Genomic DNA, 23695 nt, shown 5'->3' on the forward strand with positions numbered 1-23695 from the left:
CCTATCCCCTCCCTGCTTTCCCTCCCCCACCCCTTGATCTTTCCTCTGATTGTTTTTTTACTGGGCACCTACCAGCCTTCTCCTTCCCACCCTCCCCCCACCTACTTTATGGGGCCCCTGCCCCCTCCCTCTTCAGTCCCGATGAAGGGTCTCAGCCCGAAATGTTGACTACTTGTTTCCACGGATTCTGCCCAACCTGCTGAGTTCCTCCAGCTTGTTTGTTCATGTTGATTTGACCACAGCATCTGCAGTGTACTTTGTGTTTACTAAGCAGATTATTCTGAAGCTTTAAAGACTCTAGTCAGGCCCCACTCAGAGTATTGTCAACAGTTTTGGGCCCCATATCTCAGAAAGGATGTGTTGTCGTTGGAGAGAGTCCAGAGGAGGTTCATTCCAGAAATGAAGGGGTTAACATATGAGGAGCGTTTGAGAGCTTTGGGTCTATACTCATTGGAATTTAGAAAAATGTGTGGGGATTTCATCGAAAACTACCAAATGTTGAAAGAACTAGAGAAGGTGGATGTGGAGAGGGTGTTCCCTCTGGTGGGGGTATCGAGAACTAAAGGGCACAGCCTCAAAATAGAGGGGCGATCTTTTATGGGGGAATATTTTTACCCCAGAATTGGTGAGTCTGTGGAATGCTCTGCTACAGGCTGCGGTGGAACCTCAGTCCGTGGGTATATTTATACCGGAAGTTCCTGATTGGTCGGGGCATCTAGGGAAATAGTGAGAGGGCAGGTGTATGAGGTTGAATGGGATCCGGGATCAGCCATAATGAAATGGCGGAGCGGACTCGTTGGGCTGAATGGCCTAATTTGCTCCCCTGTCTTATGGTATTCATATTATTGTGTTTTCTTTAGTTGTGTTGCATGGGATCTGGAGTAACAATTATTTCTATCTCCTTTATACTTGCGTACTGAAATTAAATTAAACAACCTTGAATCTTGAATCCTTAAATAGGGCACTGGTGGGAGCGTTCTATTTCAACGGGGAATGTTGGCGCACATCTCAATAAACATCTTTAAACACAGGAGATTCTACAGAAGCTGGAGATCCAGAGCAACACACACACACACACAAAATGCTCACAGCCTTAAGATTTCATGGAGGGCGAGGAGCTGGTTCCAGTGCCAGCTAGATCGCGGGCGTGAGAGCTCGATTCTAATTACGTTTGCTGATAACCGTGTTACCCCCAATGAGGGCCGTGGAGAATCTCCGGCTGCAACATGGAAAGGCGGCAGTTTTCCATTGCTCTGCTGACTGCTGACCTGCCCAGCCAGAATCCGTGTTAAACCCGGCAGCAGTCCCCAACTTCAGGAAACTAACATGGAATTAACCAGTTTTATGTTCACCTCTTTACTTCTATTTCACCAGCACACTAAGTTTGTAAGGTAAGACGTAACTGTATTTGGCGTTCTCGTACTTTCTCGGAACAAGGTCGGACGCCATCCTGTTCATTCTCCAAAACGCGTAACTTTTTAAAATGAAAGAGCGGGGAATTTATTCCTCCAGCGGTTTTCATTATAGAAATATTATATTGACATCTCGTTGTGCATGTGCAAAATTAACCATTAAGCCGCTTACAGGGACAGCTAATTGTGTCAGTGCGCATATCCATTTGTGCGCACTCAACCTATATCCCTTTATCTCAAATGTTGGGTCTGGGTACATCCCAAGTTTCTGATTTGAACCTTATCAAAGTACGGGGGAAACGCTGGGTGTTTTCTTTTTCAACAGAATTTCCCTCTTACAATATGCAAACATTTGTTAACTCTTCCGCATTACACTTGACCCACTTTCGTCTTCCAAGCGTATCTCTAAGTAATCTCTTTCCTGCAGATTTATTACTTTCGAATGAAGATATTTTTCTAAATGTACTGTACACGTTTAAGCTGGAAAAGGTAGTCACTATTATAATGTTGTTTTCAGTGTAACCTCGATTTAGGCTTTATTACTTTATGTGGAACAAACTGCTTACCAGTGGTGGATATAGGTTTGATTTCAACATTTGAGAAATTTGGATAAGTACATGGATGGGAGGGGTATGGAGGGTATTGTTCTAAGTGCAGGTCGATGGGGCGAGCCAAATTAATGGTTCGGCACAGACTAGATGGGTTGAAGGGCCTTTTTCTGTGTTGTAGTGAAGTGTTCTAAATTTCAGCACAGGACTTTGCAAGAGGCTGTGTACTTAGATTTTGCTATGAAGTCCACACTATTTTAACGATTTAATGGTTAATGTTTAATGAACAACGCCGCATGTGACTGATTGCTCAGCGTTAATGCAATAATCGTTAAGCTGACGAGTTGAGTTCCAATTGTCTTCCTCATGCTAAAAATTAATTATCCGTTTCAATTAATTCTGTAGTATCCTTTTCTCAGAGGTTGAAATGTCTAATACCATATGGCATGCATTTAAGGCGACAGTGGGGAAATATTAAAAGATGTGAGAGACAAGTGTCTTACGTAGAGTAGTGAGTGCCTGGAATGCGCCGCCTGGGGTGGTGGTAGAGGCAGATACCTTAGGGATTTTTAAGAGACCTTTAGATAGGCTCATGAATTTGAGGAAAATTGAAGGATGTGGACATAGCATAAGCAAAAGAGATACGTTTTGTTGACCATTTGATTATTAATTTATTTGGTTTGGCACAATATTGTGTTCCTGAGCTGTACGGTCCTATGTTTTCAAACTGCCTCCGTATCCTTGCAGAGAAATCACTAATCGTCATCTCTTCAAACTATGGTACACTTAAAGATCAGATCTCCACACTTTATGCCCATCCTGTATCCTTGGAACATTAATCAAAACTCAAGAATAAAAGTAGTTTCAGTTATTAAATTAAATGTTAAACAACAGATTTGATTCCATCGGTCTGCTATGGCAAAGGCCAAGTCTTTTGCCTACAACACTTTTCAAAATGCATATTCAAAATTCAAAGTTGTTTAATGCCATTTCCAGTATATAAGTGTAAGGGAGAATGAAATTTTTACTCTGGATCCCATAAAGCACAAAAAAACCAATAAGATAAAAAACACAACACCAATAAAACACAATAAATATAAACACATAAGAGAGCTGGTACACATAGATTGATTGTATGTCCACAAATTAACACTAGGCACAGGAGTGTCTGTATATAAGGTGACTAACAGGAAATGATAGAAACATAGAAAATAGGTGCAGGAGTAGGCTATTTGGCCCTTCGAGCCTGCACCGCCCTTCAGTAGGATCATGGCTGATCATCCAACTCAGAACCCTGTACCTGCTTTCTCTCCATACCCCCTGATCCCTTTAGCCACAAGGGCCATATCTAACTTCCTCTTAAACATAGCCAATGAACCGGCCTCAACTGTTTCCTGTGGCAGAGAATTCCACAGATTCACCACTCTCTGTGTGAAGAAGTTTTTCCTCATCTCGGTCCTAAAAGGCTTCCCCTTTATCCTTAAACTGTGACCCCTCGTTCTGGACTTCCCCAACATCAGAAACAATCTTCCTGCATCTAGCCTGTCCAATCCCTTTAGAATTTTATATGTTTCAATAAGATCCCCCTTCAATCTCCTAAGTTCCAGTGAGTATAAGCCTAGTCGATCCAATCTTTCTTCATATGAAAGTCCTGCCATCCCAGGAATCAATCTGGTGAACCTTCTCTGTACTCCCTCTATGGCAAGAATGTCTTTCCTCAGATTAGGGGACCAAAACTGCACACAATATTCTAGGTGCGGTCTCGCCAAGGCCTTGTACAACTGCCGTAGAACCTCCCTGCTCCTGTACTCAAATCCTTTTGCTATGAATGCCAACATACCATTTGCCTTTTTCACTGCCTGCTGTACCTGCATGCCACTGGTGTACAATGACACCCAGGTCTTGTTGCATCTCCACTTTTCCTAATCGGCCACTGTTCAGATAATAATCTGTTTTCTTGTTAAAGCACTGATACAGCAGTGTTTGGGAGTGTGGAGGGGGGTATTAGTGGGTGGAGGTGCTGATCATCCTTACTGCTTGGGGAAAGTGACTGTTTTTGAGTCTGGCGGTCCTGGTGTGGATGTTACGCAGTCTCCTCCCTGATGGGAGTGGGACAAACAGTCCATGAGCAGGGTGGGTGGGATTCTTCATGATGTCATTGGCCCTATTCTGGCACCTTTCTGTGTATGTGTATATAGTATATATTTCCTTTCTATCACTATTCTAGTTACTCAGAGGCACCATGTACACATCTGCTTCAAGCAGGCTTCAATTATACCAGTGCCTAAGAAGAACATGGTAACCTGCCTCAATGACTATCATCCAATAGCACTTATATCCACAGTGATGAAATGTTTTGAGAGGTTGATGATGAAGCATATCAACTCCTGCCTGAGAAGTGACTTGGATCCACTCCAATTTGCCTACTAGATCAATAGATCCACAACTGAAACCATCTCATTGGCTCATTACTCACCTCTGGAACATCTGCACAGCAAAGATGCACACATCTGCATGCTCTTTATCAACCACAGCTTAGTATTCAATACCATTATCCCCTCAAAACTAATCAATATGCTTCAAGAACTTGGCCTCAATACTTTCTCGTGCAATTGGATCCTCGACTTCCTCACTAGTGACATTTCAGATTGGCAACATCATCTCCTCCATGATCTCTATCAGCAAAGGTACACCACAAGGCTGTGCGCTTGGCTCGCTACTCCACGTGCTTTACACTTAAGACCGTGTGGCTAAGCACAGTTCCAATACTGTTTTCAAGTTTGTTGATGATACCACTGTTGTAGACTGTATCAAAGGGGGTGACAAATCAGCATACAGGAGGGAGATTTAAAATCTGGCTGAGTGGTACCTCAACAACAACCTCTCAGTCAATGTCAACAAGACAAAAGAGCTGCTCATTGACTTTAGGAGAGGGAGGAAATCAGAGGTCCAAGGGCCAGTCCTTATCAAAGGATAAGAGGTGGAGAGGATCAGCAATTTTAAATTCCTTAGCGGACTTGTCCTGGGCCCAGGACTTAAGTACAATTACGAAGAAAGCACAGCAGCACCTCTGCTTGAATTTTGAACTTTGGGTAGGTTAAAATTCCTTCTGGCCATTTTTAGTGCTGATTATGATCCTCAATATTCACTCTATTTGTTTTATAGCTGCACAGACCAGCCATTTCGCTAAGCAGGAAATATTTACATGGCCTGAAAAATGCAAAGGAACTTAAATTTTTTTGTAATATGTATACTATAAATTTTTAGAATGGAAATTTTAAAAGCACATTTTTATTTATTTTATCTATTAATTGAAGGGTAACATGAAATATACCCTTATCTATTAATTGAAGGGTATCATAAAATACAGTACAACAAAGAAAATCTTTCATGTTTCATAAACTTTTTATTTTTCAATATTTTTATTGATTTCTTATAAAAAAGAATGCAGAGTACAGGAGGATATATATCATATATCAATTACAATATATTTGAATCACACTTATAGTCTCATTACCCCATATTCATGTAAACTAAATTGAATCATAATATTGAAAAGTAATAATTTTATTTTACAAAAAAATCTAAACCCACTACCAAAAAAAGCTGTTTGGTAAAAAAAGAAAAAAATCATTATCATATAGTTGTGGTAAACTACATATACCTGTCTGTACACGCCCCTGGGCTGACTGCTCCTGTGGCTCCTCCCACAGACCCCTGTATAAAGGCGATTGGAGGCACTGCTCCTCCCTCAGTCTCCATGATGTTGTGTGGTGGTCTCATGCTGCTAATAAAAGCTTATCGTTCGCCTCCCGTCTCTGAGAGTTATTGATGGTGCATCAGTAGTAAAACATATTATTAGCCAACATCTGTACTTGATAGCAAATCAAAAATTTGAAAATATTTCTACTAAACTAAACTGGAACAACAAAAAAAGAAAAGTTTAGTGTTTTATTTCCCTGTTATTTCCATTTTTTTTTTTACGATTTGTTAAAAGGAGTTGTGGTTTCTTGGAGGAGTTGTGGTTGTGGTTTCTTGATTAGTTTGTATATATAACAGCGTAACATTTTACCTATCTGATTTTGACAATATATACTTTTTTTTTAAACTGCTGTTTATACGTCTTTTGTATTATCTGTTTGCCAAACCTCTCCTCTGATTTGTATATTTTTTTACTGGAAAATCAATAAAAAGATTGAAAAATGAAATGAAATGAAAATAATTCAAAAAAGTCCCCCACAATGTTAGAAAGTCTTGTCTTGATTCAGAAATTGAACAATGAATCTTCTCTAAATTTAAGCATGACATAACATCGCTTAGCCATTGAGCATGAGTAGGCGGAGCAACAGCTTTCCACCTAAGCAACAATGCCCTCTGAACTATAAGAGAAATAAAAGCCAAAATGTTGACATGTTTAGCAGGCCAGAAGTTTATTAACAATGAGCTACTGATTTCCATTCTGTGTTTATTGTTACAATTTATAATAATTTTGTACCTTGAAACATTGAAAATATGAATACGTTGAAGCTTTAAAATGTTTTGGAGTAAAGGTTGTGGTACATTTATTAATATTTATAAAAATTATGGATTATATTCATTAACACATAATTACAGGGTATTTTGCAATTATATTAACATAGATTTCAAATTATATTAGCATAATATGGGCTGAGAAGTGGCAGATGGAGTTCAACCCAGAGAAGTGTGAGGTGGTACACGTTGGAAGGACAAACTCCAAGGCAGAGTACAAAGTAAATGGCAGGATACTTGGTAGCGTGAAGGAGCAGAGGGATCTGGGGGTACATGTCTACAGATCCCTGAAAGTTGCCTCACAGGTAGATAGGGTAGTTAAGACAGCTTATGGGGTGTTTGCTTTCATAAGTTGAGGGGTAGAGTTTAAGAGACATGATGTAATGATGCAATTCTATAAAACTCTGGTTAGGCCACACTTGGAGTACTGTGTCCAGTTCTGGTTGCCTCACTATAGGAAGAATGTGGAAGCATTGGAAAGGGTACAGAGGAGATTTATCAGGATGCTGCCTGGTTTAGAGAGTATGGATTATGATCAGAGATTAAGGGAGCTAGGGCTTTACTCTTTGGAGAGAAGGAGGATGAGAGGAGACATGATAGAGGTGTACAAGATATTAAGAGGAATAGACAGAGTGGACAGCCACCGCCTCTTCCCCAGGGCACCACTGCTCAGTACAAGAGGGCATGGCTTTAAGGTAAGGGCAGGGAAGTTCAAGGGGGATATTAGAGGAAGGTTTTTCACTCAGAAAGTGGTTGGTGCGTGGAATGCACTGCCTGATTCAGTGGTGGAGGTAGATACACTAGTGAAGTTTAAGAGAATACAAGACAGGTACATGGAGGAACTTAAGGTCGGGGGTTATATGGGAGGAAGGGTTTGAGGGTCGGCACAACATTGTGGGCCGAAGGGCCTGTAATGTGCTGTGCTATTCTATGTTCTATATAATTTCAAATTTATATTAACATACAGAAGAAAATTCCAGCTGTGTGATAACCAAGGCTATGTGCATGGGAGCATATCGGTTACAGCATGGTCTCATACCCACACAGCTTAGAGGGAACAATAATTAAGGATCAGAAATGAGCCCAAAGTTGGTGTTGAGATTTGTACATGTGTCTGAAGCATGCTGCAGGGATCTGTGCTTCTAAATGGATATCTGAAAAATGGCCCATGCCGGTATTGGGTAGAGTTTCCTTCAGACCGGGCTCGAGAGTTTCAGTTCACTAAAGTGGTGCAACAATTCTCGATTTTTCTTCAGAATGTTTTCTGATTCATGTTTTCCGATTCACCAGAGATGGGATATACTTAGTTAGCTTTACTTGTTTTAGCAAAGAAATTAGATAATAAGACCATAAGATATAGGGGCAGAATTATGCCATTCAAACCATCGAGTCTGCAGCGCCATTTCATCATGATTGATTTATCACTCTTCTCAACCCCCATTCTCCTGCCTTCTACCATAACCTTTGACATCCTTAAAGAAGTCCACTGTACCCACTAGTCCTAGACTTCCCCACTATAGGAAACATCCTCTCCTCCTCCACTCAATCTATGTCTTTCAATATCGGGTTGGCAGTCCATGGAGTAGGAAGCGTGTGTGATACTCCTAATTTTGATAACCTACTTCACACTGCTAGATCCGTTTAGAGTTTGAAGATTTATTACTTTTACTGAAGGTTTTATGATTTAATTACGATGGCAGGGATTTTAAAAATAAGCTGGAAAAACCGTTGCTGAAACCAACCCAACAGAGCAATCAGCGAAAGTCCTTACTTCAGAAAGAATGCCCTCTTTAATGCAAGAAATGAATACTAAGATTGCTAGCCTGGCGAAGGCTAATGAAAAGTTTGAAAAAATTATTTCCGTTGTCCAGGAATCTTGTGGCAATCTGGAAATCCGATTCGAGGCGCTCAAGAAGACTACTAACAGAATTAAAAGAGATCAGGAGACAATGAGTCAAGTTATTAAAGGACAGGAATTAAAGATATCAGCTATGGAAAAGAAAATTAATGAGGCTACTTCGGAAATATCGAGAATTAAGAAGAAAATGGTTGATCTGGAAAGTAGAAGCTGCAGGATGAATTTACGCATACTGGGTTTGCCTGAAAATACGGAATCCGGTGAGCGATTAAAATATCTCACAGATATGTTACATTCGCTTTTTAGTGAGATACTTGAAGACCCTCCAATGATAGATGGAGCCCATCTTTCTCTCCATCCAAAGCCTTCACCTGAGATGAAACCTCGCCATGTGATACTATGCCTGCATTATTTTACAACTAAAGAAGCGATTCTCCGAGATGCAAGGGAGCCTGGGAAGCTAATCTTTCATGGGACAGCCAATCGTATAATTGATGATTTTGCTACAGAGGTTGATGCTGAAAGAGTTAAATATCGGGAAGCGATGGCTGAACTTTATAAGAGTAATTGCCAACCTTCTTTGCGCTTCCCGGCTCGTCTGAGAAACTCTCCATCTAATGATCGTCCCAAATGGATCGACTCTCCAGAAGAGGGTTGGAGATTCATAAAGGAGTTCAAATCCGTCTCGCAAGCGATTTGAACAATTAATCCTTAGCTGGGAGTCGTTGGTGGGAAAAAACCTTAATACTTAATATAGTTTTGGATTTAATATACACATATTTACTTACTTTTTTATTGACTTGTAAGTGGTTAGCACTAGTCATAACACATTAATTGGTTGGATTTATCCTTTTTTGAATATATGACTAACTTATTTTAAATGAATTTAAGATGGCTGATGTTAGTTAGGTTCTAACCTTTGTTAGACATAATATCAAAATATTTGAAATTGTTTACTTCTTCATTTTTCTCTGTTTTATCTTTAGCTAGTGGTGTTAATACATAACTATCTGAGGAGAGTCTGCCAATCGGGGATAGGGGATAGTAGTTTAGCATGCTGTCCGCCTATTAGATGGTTTTTGGGCTTTGGGGGGGGGAAGGGTGGGAATATTAGATTTGGTGTTTTCCGACTGGGCAATCCTGAGAGGTTTTTTCTGTCAATCATGTTGCATTTTTGTACTAATTCTCTTCCAGCTTTTGTTCAGAACCTTGGATTTGATCAGAGAGTCTCTACTCTCTTGGTTTTTCTCTCAGGATGGACTGCCCAGTCTTTTTTTTCTCTGGAATGGTGTTTTTTTTTTCTCTTTTCATATGACAATTTCTAATGGTCCTTCCTTTCTTAATAAATTGCTAAGAGGAGAATTATACTTTCTATATCAAATTTATACTTTGTAGATCAACACCATGTGTGATTCTGATATTATTTTACCTTCTGTATCTGCTATTGACATATATACCAGAGATATTCTCCTCCTGTTTGTATACACACTTTTTTAAAAAATCAATAAAAAGATTGAAAAAGAAAGTTTCAATTATATCGATCCTCATTCTTCCAAACACCAGTGTGTACAGCCCCAGAGCCTTCAAATGCTCATTTTGTTTTGTACAATTTGACCACAAACTCCACTTCACTTTAGAATAACAGGCATCAGGGAATTGCCTTGTGCACACAAGCACAACTCACCTAGTATGCCTGATCTGCTGCTTGGTATCAGATACATCAACTACTGTACAGTGACCATTGAGCAATGTAAAATGGTTGTTACCTATTACCTGTGTTGTTTTCAGACAGGAAGCCAAAGAACAAGCCCTGTTGCAGTGTGCAAAGAGACATAAAGGCCCTTTGACTGGAATATTGAAGTACTGTCCACACCTTCTGCTGGGCTAATTTATCTGTGCCTCACTTTTAGCATCACTGACAATCACAGCATCCTGATATTATGTACCTCCATTCCAGATGCTGTGACCATAAGACAGGAGAACAGAATTAGGCCATTCAGCCTATCAAGTCTACTTTACCTTTTGATTGTGGTTGATATATTTTCCCTCTGAACCCCATTCTCTTGCCTTCTCCCCATAACCTTTGACACCCTGACTAATCAAGAACCTATCAACCTGCTTCAAATATACTCATTCACTTGGACTCCACGGCTGTCTGTGGCAATGAAATCCACAGGCTCACCAACCTCTGGCTGAAGAAATTTCTCCTCATCTTTGTTCTAAAGGGACATCCTTCTACTCTGAGGCTGTGCTCTCTGGTTCTAGACTCATATAACCATATACCAATTAAAGCACAGAATCAGGCCATCTCAGCCCTTCTAGTCCATGCCAAATGCTTACGCTCACCTAGTCGCACCTACCTGCACTCAGCCCATAAACCTCCATTCCTTTCCTGTCCATTTACCTATCCAATTTTTTTAAATGACAAAATCAAACCTGCCTCTACCACTTCTACTCACCTATGATAGAAAGCATCCTCTTCACATCCGCTTTATCTAGGCTTTTCAATCTTCAGTAGATTTCAATGAGATGGCTCCCTCATTCTTGTGAACTCCATTCTTCTAAACTCCTATTTAAATATACTCAGTGACTTGGCCTCCATAGCTATCTGTGGCCAAGAATTCCACAGATTCTCTGGTTCCTTGAGGGGTCTGTACTTCACAATGCAACTTGGGGGTAACATCAGGCTGATTTCTTGGAATATTGGTCTACAGATACGTAACAGAACAATATATCTCTTTTTCTAACTTCCACTCTGCTTTAACTCACCACTTTGTTCTTTATGCATTATTACTGTGCCTATCACAGAGACTGTTCTCTAAAATCTGGCTTGCTATACAGAAGTTAGTGTGGCAATGATGTGATTAGCTTTCAGATGCTTTACCCTGTGATACAGAGTGAAAACCACACTAAGAACTAAAACATTTGAAATTAAAGGACTTTACTGATCACCTGGCCAGGCAGCATCTATAGGAAGAAGAGCTGTCGATGTTTCAGCCCAAGACCCTTCGTCTCGGCCTGAAGCATCAACAGCGCTTCTCCCTATAGATGCTGCCTGGCCTGTTGTGTTCCACCAGCTTTTTGTGTGTGTTGTTTGAATTTCCAGCATCTGCAGATTTCCTCGTGTTTACTGATCACCTTCTAGCTTGTACTCCTTTCACTCCCCCACATTTTCATTCTAGTGTCGTAACCCTCCCTTTCCAAAATGTCAACTGTTTATTCATTTCCATAGATGCTGCCGAGTTCCTCTAGCATTTTGTGTGTGTTCTTCAATTTCATGATTTGTTTATTTGAAGGTCACCTAGTAATTCAAAGTTCAAAGTAAGTTTATTAGTATATGTCACCATATACTACCCAGAGATTTATTTTCTTGCAGGTATTTGTGATAAATACAAGGAAACACAATAGAGTCAATCAAAAACTACACACAAATTAGGATGGACAATATGCAAAAGACAACAAGTTTTGAAATACATGAAGTAAAACAAAATAAAAATAGATAAATCATTAATGCATAACATTGAGAGCATGAGTTGTAAAGTTCTTGAAGAACCATTCATTTTCAGCCTTGCACATTTATAGAGCTGACTACACTCATCTTTAGGGAGATAGACCATAAAACATAGGAACAGAATTAGGCCTTCCAGCCCATTGAGTTTGCTCTGCTATTCTATCATGGCAGGTTTATTATCCATCTGAACCCTATTCTCCTGCCTTATCCCTATAACTTTTGATGCCCTGGCTAATCAAGAACCTATCAACCTCCACTTTAAATATACCCAAGGACTTGGCCTCTACCGCCATTCAAGGTTATGAATCACAGGATTTGCCTTTATAACTGTACTCCTACATCCCTTGTACTCCTCTGGTGATTCATTTGTTTCCAGTCATCTATATCTGTCATACTCCTCATTCATTTTTCTAACCAGAGCCTTAATATCCAACTTAACTTCCTGGGAGTCTTATAGTAAAATAACTGCATTGTAACCTATCAAACTTTTCTCTTTCTCTTCTCTGCCCCTGCCTTTTCTGCCTACTGGATTTACTTGTTGTAATTTCTAGTTATTTATTTGAAGATAAGAACATAACATAAGAACATAAGAGATAGGAGCAGGAGTAGGCCAATCGGCCCCTCAAGCCTGCTCCGCCATTCAACAAGATCATGGCTGATCCAATCTTAACTCTAGTTATCACCGAATCCCACAAGGCAACAGGGGCAACCAACAGGGCACCATGCCGCCCATTTTATTTTATTATTCATCCCGCCCAAATCCATGTGATCACCCGGGGGAAAAAAAAACGATTTGCCAATTGAGGAGAAAAAATCTGGAAAATTCCTCTCCGACCCATCCAGGCTATCGAAAACTGGCCCAGGAGATCACATGGCTGATCTAAACCTAGCCTCATGTCCACTTACCTGCTCGCTCACCGTATCCCCTAATGCCATTTTTATCCAGGAAAATGTCTATCTCCGTTTTGAATTTATTGAGTGTAGTAGCTTCCACAGCTCTCTGGGGCAGTAAATTCCACAGCCCCACTACCCTCTGAGTGAAGAAATTTCTCCTCATCTCAGTCCTGGAACGGCATCTCCTTATTTTAAGATTATGCCCCCTAGTCCTAGTTTCACCCATCATTGGGAACATTCTCCCCGCATCCACCCAATCAAGCCCCTTCACAATCTTATAAGTTTCAATAAGATCGCCTCTCATTCTTCGGAACTCCAATGAGTAGAGTCCCAATCTACTCAACCTCTCATCATACATCAACCCACCCATCCCCGGAATTAACCTAGTGTACCTTCTCTGCACTGCCTCGAGAGCCAGTATGTCCTTTCTTAAATATGGACGCCAGAACTGCATGCAGTACTCCAGGTGTGGTCTCACCAATACCTGGTACAACTGTAGTAAGACCTTCCTGTTCTTATACTCCATCCCCATAGCAATAAAAGCCAGCATTCCATTGGCCTTCTTGACCACCTGCTGCACTTGCATACTAACTTTTTGTGTTTCCTGCACCAGGACCCCCAGATCCCTTTGCACAGAAGCACTTTCCAGTTTCTCTCCATTTATGATACAGCGCATAACAGACCCTTTCAGCCCAATGAGCTACATTGGCCAGCAACCTACCGATTTAACCCTAGCCTAATCATGGGACAATTGACAATGACCATTTAACTTACTAACTGGTACGCCTTTAGACTGTCGGTGGAAACTGGAGCACCTGGAAGAAACCCACATGCACATGAGGAGGGAACATTCAAACCTGCTTACAGAGGACATAGAACATAGAAATCTGCAGCACATTACAGGCCCTTTGGCCCACAATGTTGTGCCAACCACGTAGTCTACTCTAGAAACCACCCAGAACTTCCCTAATGCATAGCTCTCTATTTCTCTAAGCTCCATGTACCTATCTAAGAGGCTCTAAAAGACCCTATTGTATCCTCTTCCACCACCGCCGCAGGCAGTGCATTTCAAGCACCCACCACTCTCTGTGTGGAAAAAGTTACCCCTGACATCCTCTTGGTAGCTATTTCCAAGCATCTTAAAACTATGCCCCCTTGTGTTAGCCATTTCAGCCCTGGAAAAAAGCTTCTGGCTATCCACAAGATCAATGCCTCTCATCATCTTATACATGTCAAAATTGAACTCTGAACTCCAACGCCCCAAGCTGTAATCGCACTGTGCTGACTACTACACTAGCATTTTCACCCTAACTTTGTTATTTGTCACAGTATTGCTTTGGGTCTTACCTCCAGCAAGAGATTGGAATTCACCTCTCGTTTACTCTCAATGCCACACAGAAGAATTGAACAGATATATCTGCGGTCAAAGTGCTGGAATAGGGATGGTGGAGTGGGATTGAAATTTTTAGATTATTGGGAACTGTTCTGGTGAGCTATACAAGAGGAATGGATTGCACTTGAACTGGAGGGGGACTTTTCATATCCTAGTGGGGTGGCTTGCTGGAGTATAGAGAGAATAGAGCAGTGGGCTAAGCACACACCCCTGAGGTGCACCAGTGTTGATTGTCAGCGAAGAGGAGATATTATTGCCAACTGCACAGAATGTGGTCTTCCGGCTAGGTAGACAAGGATGCAATTGCAGAGGGAGGTACAAAGGCGTAGGTTCTGTAACTTATCAATCAGGATTGTGGTAATGATGATGTTAAATGCTGAGCTATAGTCGATGAACAGCATCCTGACATACAGTAGGCATTTCTATTGTCCAAGTGGTCCAAGGCCATGTGAAGAGCCATTGAGATTGTGTGTGTCTGCCATTGACCTATTGTAGCGATAGACAAATTGCAGTGGGTCCAGGTCCTTGCAGAGGTAGGAGTTCAGTCTAATCATGACCAACCTCTCAAAGCTTTTCACCACTGTTGATGTGAGTGCTACTGGGTGATAATCATTATGACAGCACACATTATTCTTCTTAGGCACTGGTATAATTGTTGCCTTTTTGAAGCAAGTGGGAACTTCCATCCGTTACAGTGAGAGGTTGAAAATGTCCTTGAATTCTCCCGCCAGTTGGTTGACACAAGTTTTCAGAATCTTACTAGGTACACCGTCAGGGCCTTCTGCCTTGCAAGGGTTTCTACTCTTCAAGGACAGCCTAACATCAGCCTCCAAGCCACAGATCACAGGTCACTGGGTGCAGTAGTGATCTTCACAGCTGTAGTTATATTCTCCCTTTCAAAGCAAACATAGAAGGCATTGAGTTTATCTAGTAGTGAAGCATCGCTTTCATTCATGCTATTGGGTTTTGCTTTGTAGGAAGTCTTGCAAACCCTGCCAGAGTTGTTGTACATCTGATGTCGCCTCCAACCTCGTTCAAAAATCATCTCTTCACCCTTGAAATAGCCCTCCGCAAGTCATACCTGATTTTCTGGGAATGACCTGGGTTGCCAATCTTGAATGCCACAGCCGATGATGTACCTCCTGGTTCATACATGGCTCACCCACACAGGGTTGAGTGAATTCAGTAACAACTGCAGCATACTCATTCAGATTCGAAGATAAATCCCCGAATACAGTCCAGTCCACAGATTCAAAGCAGCCCTGTAAGTGTTCCTATGCTTCCCTTGTGCATACCACCTTGGTTCTCACTACTGGTGCCACAGTCTTCAGTCTCTGCCCATACTCAGGGAGTAGAAGTACAGCCAGGTGATTGGACTTCTCGAAGTGAGGGCATGGGATAACTCAGTAGGTATTCTTGATGGTGATGTAACAATGGTCCAGTGTACTGTTTCCTCTGGTATTGCAAGTGATCTGTTGATGGCAATTGTTTAGTGACTTTTTCAGACTGGCCTGGTTAAAATCCCCCAAAACGATGGTGAAGGTGTTAGGGTGTGTTGTTTTGTGCATGTTGATCTCATTGCTCAGATCATCTAAAGCCTGATCGAAATTGGCCTGAGGTGGAATATATAATGCTACTAAAATGATGATGGAAATCTCAAACATGAGGAAATCTGCAGATGCTGGAAATTCAAGCAACACACACAAAATGCTGGTGGAATGCAGCAGGACAGGCAGCATCTATAGGGAGAAGCACTGTCGACGTTTCGGGCCATAATGTTGACAGCGCTTCTCCCTATAGATGTTGTCCATGGTAGGTAAAATGGACAGCACTTAACTGCAAGATATTGCAGATTTTGATTAGTTAGCCTGACGTCAGAGGTTGGGAAGATGTTGGAGTCAATTGTTAAGGATGAGGTTACGTACTTGGAGACACAGCACAAGATGGGATAAAGTCAGCATGGATTCCTTAAGGGAAAATCTTGCTTGATGAATCTGTTGGAATTCTTTGAGGAAAATACATGTAGGATAGATAAAGGATAAATAGATAGTGAATGTTGTATATTTGGACTTTCAGAATGCTTTTGTCAAGGTGCCACATGAGACTGCTTACCAAGTTAAGAGCCAATAGTATTACAGGAAAGTTACTAGCATGGTTAGAGCATTGGCTAATTGGTAGGAGGCAGCCAGTGGAAATAAAAGGAACCTTTTCTGGTCGGCAGCCAGTGATGAGTGGTGTTCCGCAGGGGTTGGTGTTGGGACCACTTCTTTTTATGCTGTATATAAATGATTTAGATGATGGAATAGATGCCTTTGATGACATTTTGTAGATGCTATGAAGATTGGTGGTGGGGCAGGTAGTGTTGAGGAAACAGGTAGGCTGCAGAAGGACATAGACAGATTAGGAGAATGTCAAGAAAATGGCAAATGAAATACAATGTTGGAAAATGCATGGTCATGCACTTTGGTAGTGGAAATAAATGAGCAGACTATTTTCTAAAGGGCAAGAAAATCTACAAAACTGAGATGCAAAGGGTCTTGGGAGTCCTTGTGCAGAACACTCTAAAGGTTAATTTGCAGGTAGAGTCGGTGGTAGGGAAGGCAAATGCAATGTTTGCATTCATTTCAAGAGGTGTAGAATACAAGAGGATATAACGAACACAGTGGATAGAGGGGAACAAATGGGCATTATATACTTGGATTTCCAGAAGGCATTTGATAAGGTGCCACATAAAAGACTTATCAGTAAGATAAGGATGCATACAGTTGGGGGTGATGTATTAGCATGGATAGAGAAATGGTTAGCTAATAGAAAGCAGAGAGTTGGAAAAGAACATAGAACAGAACAGCACAGGAACAGGCCCTTCTACCCACAATATTGTGCCAAACCAATTAAAATAATAATCAAATAGCTAACTAAACTAATTTCTTCTGCCTACACAATGTCCATATCTTCCAATTTTCCTAATTTTCATGTGCCTATCTAAAAATCTCTTAAAAATCCCTAATGTATCTGCCTCTACTACCACCCCAGCCACCTACCGCTCTTTGTGCAAAAGATTCGCTCTCATATCTCCTTTGAAATTACCTCCACTCACCTCCTCTTCTTGGACACCCCACTCTGGTCCTCTGCCTGCTCTGGATCCTTTCATCTTGAATTGTTGATGAGACGTCAACCGTCTCGACTTCATCACTCCTCTCTTCTCCTCTGAATGCAATGCCCTCCACTCTCCCACACCAATCTCAACCTTACCGTCAAAAGGGGGCTGTTGTAGTCTGGTGCACTGACCTCTACCCTGTTGAGGCCAGGAGGCAACTCTCAAATACCTGCTCCTACCTAACCCTCGAGAACCCCACTCCACACCATCAGAAAACTGTCTTTGACACATCACCGACTTCATGAGTGTTACTCTGGTTGGCATTAGTGGTGAACAGTGTGCCACAGGGGTCGGTGCTGGGCTGCAACTGTTCTTGATTGGATGAGGGGACCGAGTGTGGTGTATCTAATTTTGCTGATTATACTAAATTGAATGGAAAAAAATTGTGCCAAAGATATGGAGAGTCTGCAGAGAGATATAGATAGGTTAAGTGAGTGGGCAAGGGTCTGGCAGGTGGAGTACAATGTTGGTAAATGTGAGGTCATCCATTAGGAAGGAAAAATGAAAGAGCAGATTATTTAAAATGTTAAAAATTACAGCATGTTGCTGTGCAGAGGGACTTGGGAGTGCTTGTGCATGAATCACAAAAGGTGGTTTGCAAGGGAAAGAAAGTAATGGAATGTTGGCCTTCATTGCTGAAGGGATTGAATTTAAGAGTAGGAGATTATTCTACAACTGTACTGGGTACTGGTGAGGCCGCACCTGGAGTACTGAGTGCAGTCTCCTTACTTGAGGGAGGACATACTGGCTTTGGAAGTGGTGCAGAAGAGCTTCACCAGGTTGATTCCAGAGATGAGGAGATTAGACTATGAGGAAAGATTGAATCACCTGGGTTTGAACTTGTTGAAATTCAGAAGAATGAGAGAGGATCTTACAGAAACAATTTAGGACTGAGTAGATTTAGGATGGAGTTGAGGAGGAACTGTTTTTCCCAGCATGTTGAATCTGTGGAATTCTCTGCCCAATGAAGCAGTGGAGGCTACCTCAGTAAATATATTTAAGACAAGGTTGAATAGATTTTTGCATTGTAGGGGTATTTAATGTTATTGGGAAAAATGGCAGGTAGGTGGAGATGAGTCCATGGCCATGATCTTATTGAATGGCCTACTCCTGCTCCTATTTATTATGTTCTTACTTTCTCATTAACTGCCCCCAAATTCAATGGGCTGAATGGCTAATTTGCTCCTTTGTCTAATGGTTTTATGGACTCTGCAATTCTCACACTATAGCAAGTTACAGCAAATGATTAACCAACCAAACCACACATCTTTAAGGTGTGGGAACAAAAACCAGAGCACTAGGAAAACCCTACATGGTCAAAGAGAAAGTGCAAACTGCACACAGACAGCACTGATCATTAGGATTGAACACTGGTCAAAGGAATTGTAAGAGAACAGCTCTACTAACAGCACCTCTGGGCCACCCATGCATCTGACATTTTAATCTCTTTAAATGTTCATTTTATTTTCCAAACAGCAATATTTTCAATTATATTATGCCGGTTCATGGTTTATTAATTTGGTTTATAGCTTTTTAAAAGTTGTCCTTTTTAGAACTGGCATTATGGAGTCAAATTCACCAAAACTGATATATTTTAATGAAATTTCAATAAAAGCTGCTTTGAGAAGCAATAACTGACAATTAATTAACTAGTATTAATTAATAATTGTTGGGAAGTGTATCCCAGGCAAAACATAGAAACATAGAAAATCTACAGCACAATACAGGCCCTTTGGCCCACAAAGCTGTGCTGAACATGTTCTTACCTGAGAAATTACCTGGGGTTATCCATAGCCCTCTATTTTTCTGAGTTCCATATACCTGTCCAGGAGTCTCTTAAAAGACCCTGTTGTATTTGCCTCCACCACCGTCACCAGCAGCCCATTCCACACACTCACCACTCTCTGCGTAAAAAAAAAAAAAATTACCCCTGATATCTCCACTTGCTCCATCTAGCATACATGGTCACCAGCTTAGAAAACAACATAAGAAGCAATGAACCAACCCATTAACCCACTATTTTTTGCCCTCATTTTCCACTATATATAGTATTTTTAAATGTATTGCAATGTACTGCCACAACAAAACAACACATTTCATAACCTATGTCAATGATTAAAAAAACCTGTTTCTGATTCCCGAGATAGAACCAAATCTGATCAGTAATGAAGCAATAAGAATCTTGTCTAACTCTTGTGTTCAAAATACATTGATCTCCTGTTCATGAAGAACAAATGAATGATGGAACACACACCAATCCTCATAGAGGGGTCAGAAGTGGAGAAGGTGCGTAGTTTCAATTTTCTGGGTGCCTAAATCTCTGAAGACCTAACCATGTCCTAACATATCGATGCAATTATAAAGAAAGCAAGACAGGGAATATACTTCATTAGTAGTTTGCAGAGATTTGGCATGTCAACAAATACACTCAAAAACTTCTATAGATGTACCTTTGAGAGCATTCTGACAGGCTGCATCACTGTCTGGTATGGGGGGGGGGGTGTACTTCTGCACAGTACCAAAATAAGCTGCAGAGGGTCATAAGTGTAGTTGGCTCCATCTTGGGTACTAGCTTGCAAAGTACCTAGGACATCTTCAAGGAGTGGTGTCTCAGAAAGTCAGCGTCCATTATTAAGGACCCCAGTACCCAGGGCATCTCCTTTGCTTATTGTTACCATCAGTTAGGAGGTACAGAAGCCTGAAGGCACTCACTCAGTGATTCAGAAACAGCTTCTTCCCCTCTGCCATCCAATTCCTAAATGGACATTGACACATGCCGGTGACAATAAACCTGATTCTGAATCTGATTCTGTAATTTCTTTTCTGATGCCTTCCTCCTATCTTAAAAGAGTGGAGTGACATTTGCAATTTTCCAGTCCTCTGGCACCATGTCAGAGTCCAATGATTTTTGAAAGATCATTACTAATGTCAGCACAATCTCTACCGCTACCTCTTTCAGAAACCTAGTGTGCAATTCATCTGCTCTGGTTGTCTTATGTACCCTTAGGCCTTTCAGCTTTTTGAGCATCTTCTCCCTTGTAATTGTAACTGCACTCACTTCTCTTCCTGCACACACTGCAACATCTGGCATACTGGCTGTGGCTTCCATAGTGAAGACTGATGCAAAATACTCATTTAGTTCATCTGCCATCTTCTTGTCCCCCGTTATAATTCCTCTGGCCTCATTTTCTAGTGATTCTATATTCACTCTCATCTCACTTTTATTTTTCCACATACTTTAAAAAGCTTTAACCATCTACTTTGATATTGTTTGCAATCTTGCTTTCAAAATTTCATCTTTTCCCTCCCAATGACTCTTTTAGTTGCTTCCCAATCCTCTGTCTTCCCTCTCTTGCTGTATGCCCTCTCTTCTGATTTTACATTCGGCCCATCAAGCAGACTCAATGGGCTGAATGGCCGACTTCTGCTCCTTTGTCTTATGGTCTTATGGTCTACATTAGCTTTGTCACCCATGGTTGTACTATTTTGTCATTTGAGTATTTTTGTGTTTTGAAAACATCTATCCTGTACCTCCCTCATTTTTCCCAGAAACTCTCACCATTGCTGCACTGTTGTCATCCCTGCCAGCATCTCCTTCCAATTTACTTTGTCCAACTCAACTCTCATACCACCATATTTTTTTTATTCTACTGAAATACTGCTATGTTAAGCTTTACTTTCTCCCTATCAAATTTCAAGTTGAACTCAATCATATGGTGATCATTGCCTCCTAAGGGTTCTTTTATCTTAAGCTCATTAATCACTTCCAGTTCATTATATAACCCCCAATCTAGTATAGCTGATCCCCTAGTAAGCTCAATGACAAACTGCTCTAAAAAGCCATCTTGTAGGCATTCAACAAACTCGCTCTCTTGAGATCCATTTCCAAACTGATTTTCCCATTCGACCTGCATGTTGAAATCTCCCATGACTATCATAACTTTGCCATTTTAACACATCTTTTCTATTTCCTATTGCAATCTGTGGTCCACATCCTTAACTACTGTGTGGAGGTCTGTATATAACTGCCATCAGGGTCCCATTGCTGTTGCAATTTCTGAACTCAACCCATAAGGTTTTAACATCATCCGATCCTATGTCACATCTTCCTACTGATTTGATATCATTCTTTAACAGCAGAGCTGCTCCACCCCCTCTGCCTACTTTCCTATCCCTCTGATGCAATGTGTAACCTTTGACATTTGGCTCCCAACTACAACCATCCTTCAGCCATGATTCACCAATTCACCATAGGTACCCAAACTAAAACACAGGGAATGAATTTTTGAGGATTGCAATATTAGCTCATAAAACCATAAGATACAGAAGAAGAATTAGACCAACACTCTATCTCCTTCACCATAGCACTAGAGAGGGATAGGAGCAGACAATTTGGGAAAACATTTAATTGGGGTAGGGGGAAAATATTCGGCAAAAACTTGGGAGTAGATTGGGAGCATAAATTGTCATCAAAGGTTTGGGTCATTGATAAAGTAATTTCTATGAGGGCATCCTAAAAATTGCTGGCCTGGGCAGGTGACTGATGCTAAGGTAGATCTCAGACACAGTAGGTGTCTTGGCAAGTTCTACCTATAATAACTATTACAAGATGTAGGGGCTTCAAACAAGGATATTTACTCTGTTCTGAGAACAAGGAAATTCTTCACATGATGCCAACATCTTATATCTGATGTAGCATTAAGTTAGGCACATGAGATTCTATAAGCACATTAAGAGGCAACAGGGTAAATAGGGAAAGGATCTTGGTCTGTACAGTTGACTGTTTATTCCTCTCCATGATGCAACCTGACCTGCTGAGTTCCTCTAGATTTTGTATGCGTTTCCCTGAAGGATCAGTGTGGTTATCTGTGTCTGGAGCCATGGGAAGTGTGAAAGGTCTTAAATGAATATTCTCTCATTGACTATGGAAAAGGTTAAGGAAGCTAAGAAATTTAGGGAAGAGGACAAGAAGTAAGCAAGAGGCGGAGAGGGAAGAGGTAAAAGAAGCTCAGAGAGAAGCTGTTTTTTTAGAAATACTGATTGGGGCAAAGAGGCTAGACTGCACAGGCGTGTGATGTAGCGTGCCGAAGGCTTAAAAAGGAGAGGAAGTTTTCAACGGTCATTTAAGTCGAAGCAAGAGGCGGAGAGGGAAGAGGTTAAAGAAGCTCGGAGAGAAGCTGTTTCTTTTAATGGATCGGGGCAAAGAGGCTAGACTGCACAGGTGTGTGACGTAGTGCACCAAAGGTTTAAAAGAAAGACTGCCATATAAAGCGGCCATTGTCGTAGCGGTTGGTGGCAGTGGATGGGAGATCCCCAGAGCTGATAAGATTGGTGACGGTATAGGAGACAATACTTAGAAGCTATTTTTTTTAAACTGATCGTGGCAAAGATGCCAAAGGTTTAAAAGAAAGACCGCCATCGTGGGAGTGGACTGAGGCAGAGTGGGACGGCTTTGGCTCATTCAGGCTGAGGCGAGGTTTGAACGGGGCACGACTGCGCAAGCGCGTGAAAGTCGGCCCGTGAGGCAGCGGGAAAATTTAAATAGCGAGCAGAGGCTGAGTCCGAGCTTCACTCCAGGTGAGGTAAGGCTGGGTAAACTCCTTTCATTAATCTAATTAGCTTAGGAGTAGGTAATGGAGGCAGCAGTTAGGGCAGTTGAGTGCTCCGTTTGCAGTATGTGGGAAGTCAGGGCGAGCACAACTGTCCCTGATGACTACACCTGCAAAAGGTGCATATTCAGCTGCAGCTCCTGACAAACCGAGTTAGGGAACTGGAGCTGGATGAACTTCAGATCATTCAGGAGGCGGAGGCAGAAATAGGAGTTTCAGGGAGATAGTCACCCCTAGGAGTCAGGAGACAGGTAGTTGGGTGACTGTCAGGAGAGGGAGGAGGAATAGACAGGAAGAGCAGAGAACTCCTGTGGCCGTTCCCATCAACAATATGTGTACCGTTTTGGATACTGTTGGTGGGGACATCCTATCAGGGACAAGTTGCAATGGTTGCGCCTCTGACACCGAGACTGGACCCTCAGCTCAGAAGGGAAGGAGGGAAAAGAGGAGAGCAGCAGTGATAGGGGATTCGATAGTTAGGGGGACAGATAGGAGGTTCTGTGGAAGAGATCAAGAATCCTGGATGGTCTGATGCGTCCCTGGTGCGAGGATACGCAATATCTTGGATCGAGTTCTCAGTATTCTCAACAGGGAGGGTGAGTAGCCGGATGTCATAGTCTGTGTTGGGACCAATGACGTAGGTAGGAAGAGTGAGGAGGTCCTGAAAGGTGAGCTTAAGGAGCTAGGTGCCAAGTGAAAGGACAGGACCTCCAGTATAGCAATCTCAGGATTGCTAACAGTGCCACGTGCAGGTGGGTTTAGAAATAGTAAGATAGTGCAGAT

The 23695-nt window shown here is 41.6% G+C and overlaps 1 protein-coding gene across 3 annotated transcripts in view; it reads left to right on the forward strand.

The window, feature by feature from the left end:
• The first annotated feature begins 1069 nt into the window (after positions 1-1069).
• The window catches only part of gabrd (gamma-aminobutyric acid type A receptor subunit delta), a 159767-nt gene continuing 137141 nt past the window's right edge, over positions 1070-23695 (forward strand). The window contains exon 1 of one of the 3 annotated variants that reach the window (XM_059952438.1): positions 1070-1391. In XM_059952438.1, coding sequence (XP_059808421.1) covers positions 1327-1391 — 65 coding nt within the window. In that variant the 5' untranslated portion in view covers positions 1070-1326. The remainder of the gene's footprint in view (positions 1392-23695) is intronic. The other 2 variants (XM_059952437.1, XM_059952439.1) reach the window with 2 other exon arrangements.

Source organism: Hypanus sabinus, chromosome 27 (assembly GCF_030144855.1).
Source record: "Hypanus sabinus isolate sHypSab1 chromosome 27, sHypSab1.hap1, whole genome shotgun sequence".
NCBI classification, from domain to species: Eukaryota; Metazoa; Chordata; class Chondrichthyes; order Myliobatiformes; family Dasyatidae; genus Hypanus; species Hypanus sabinus.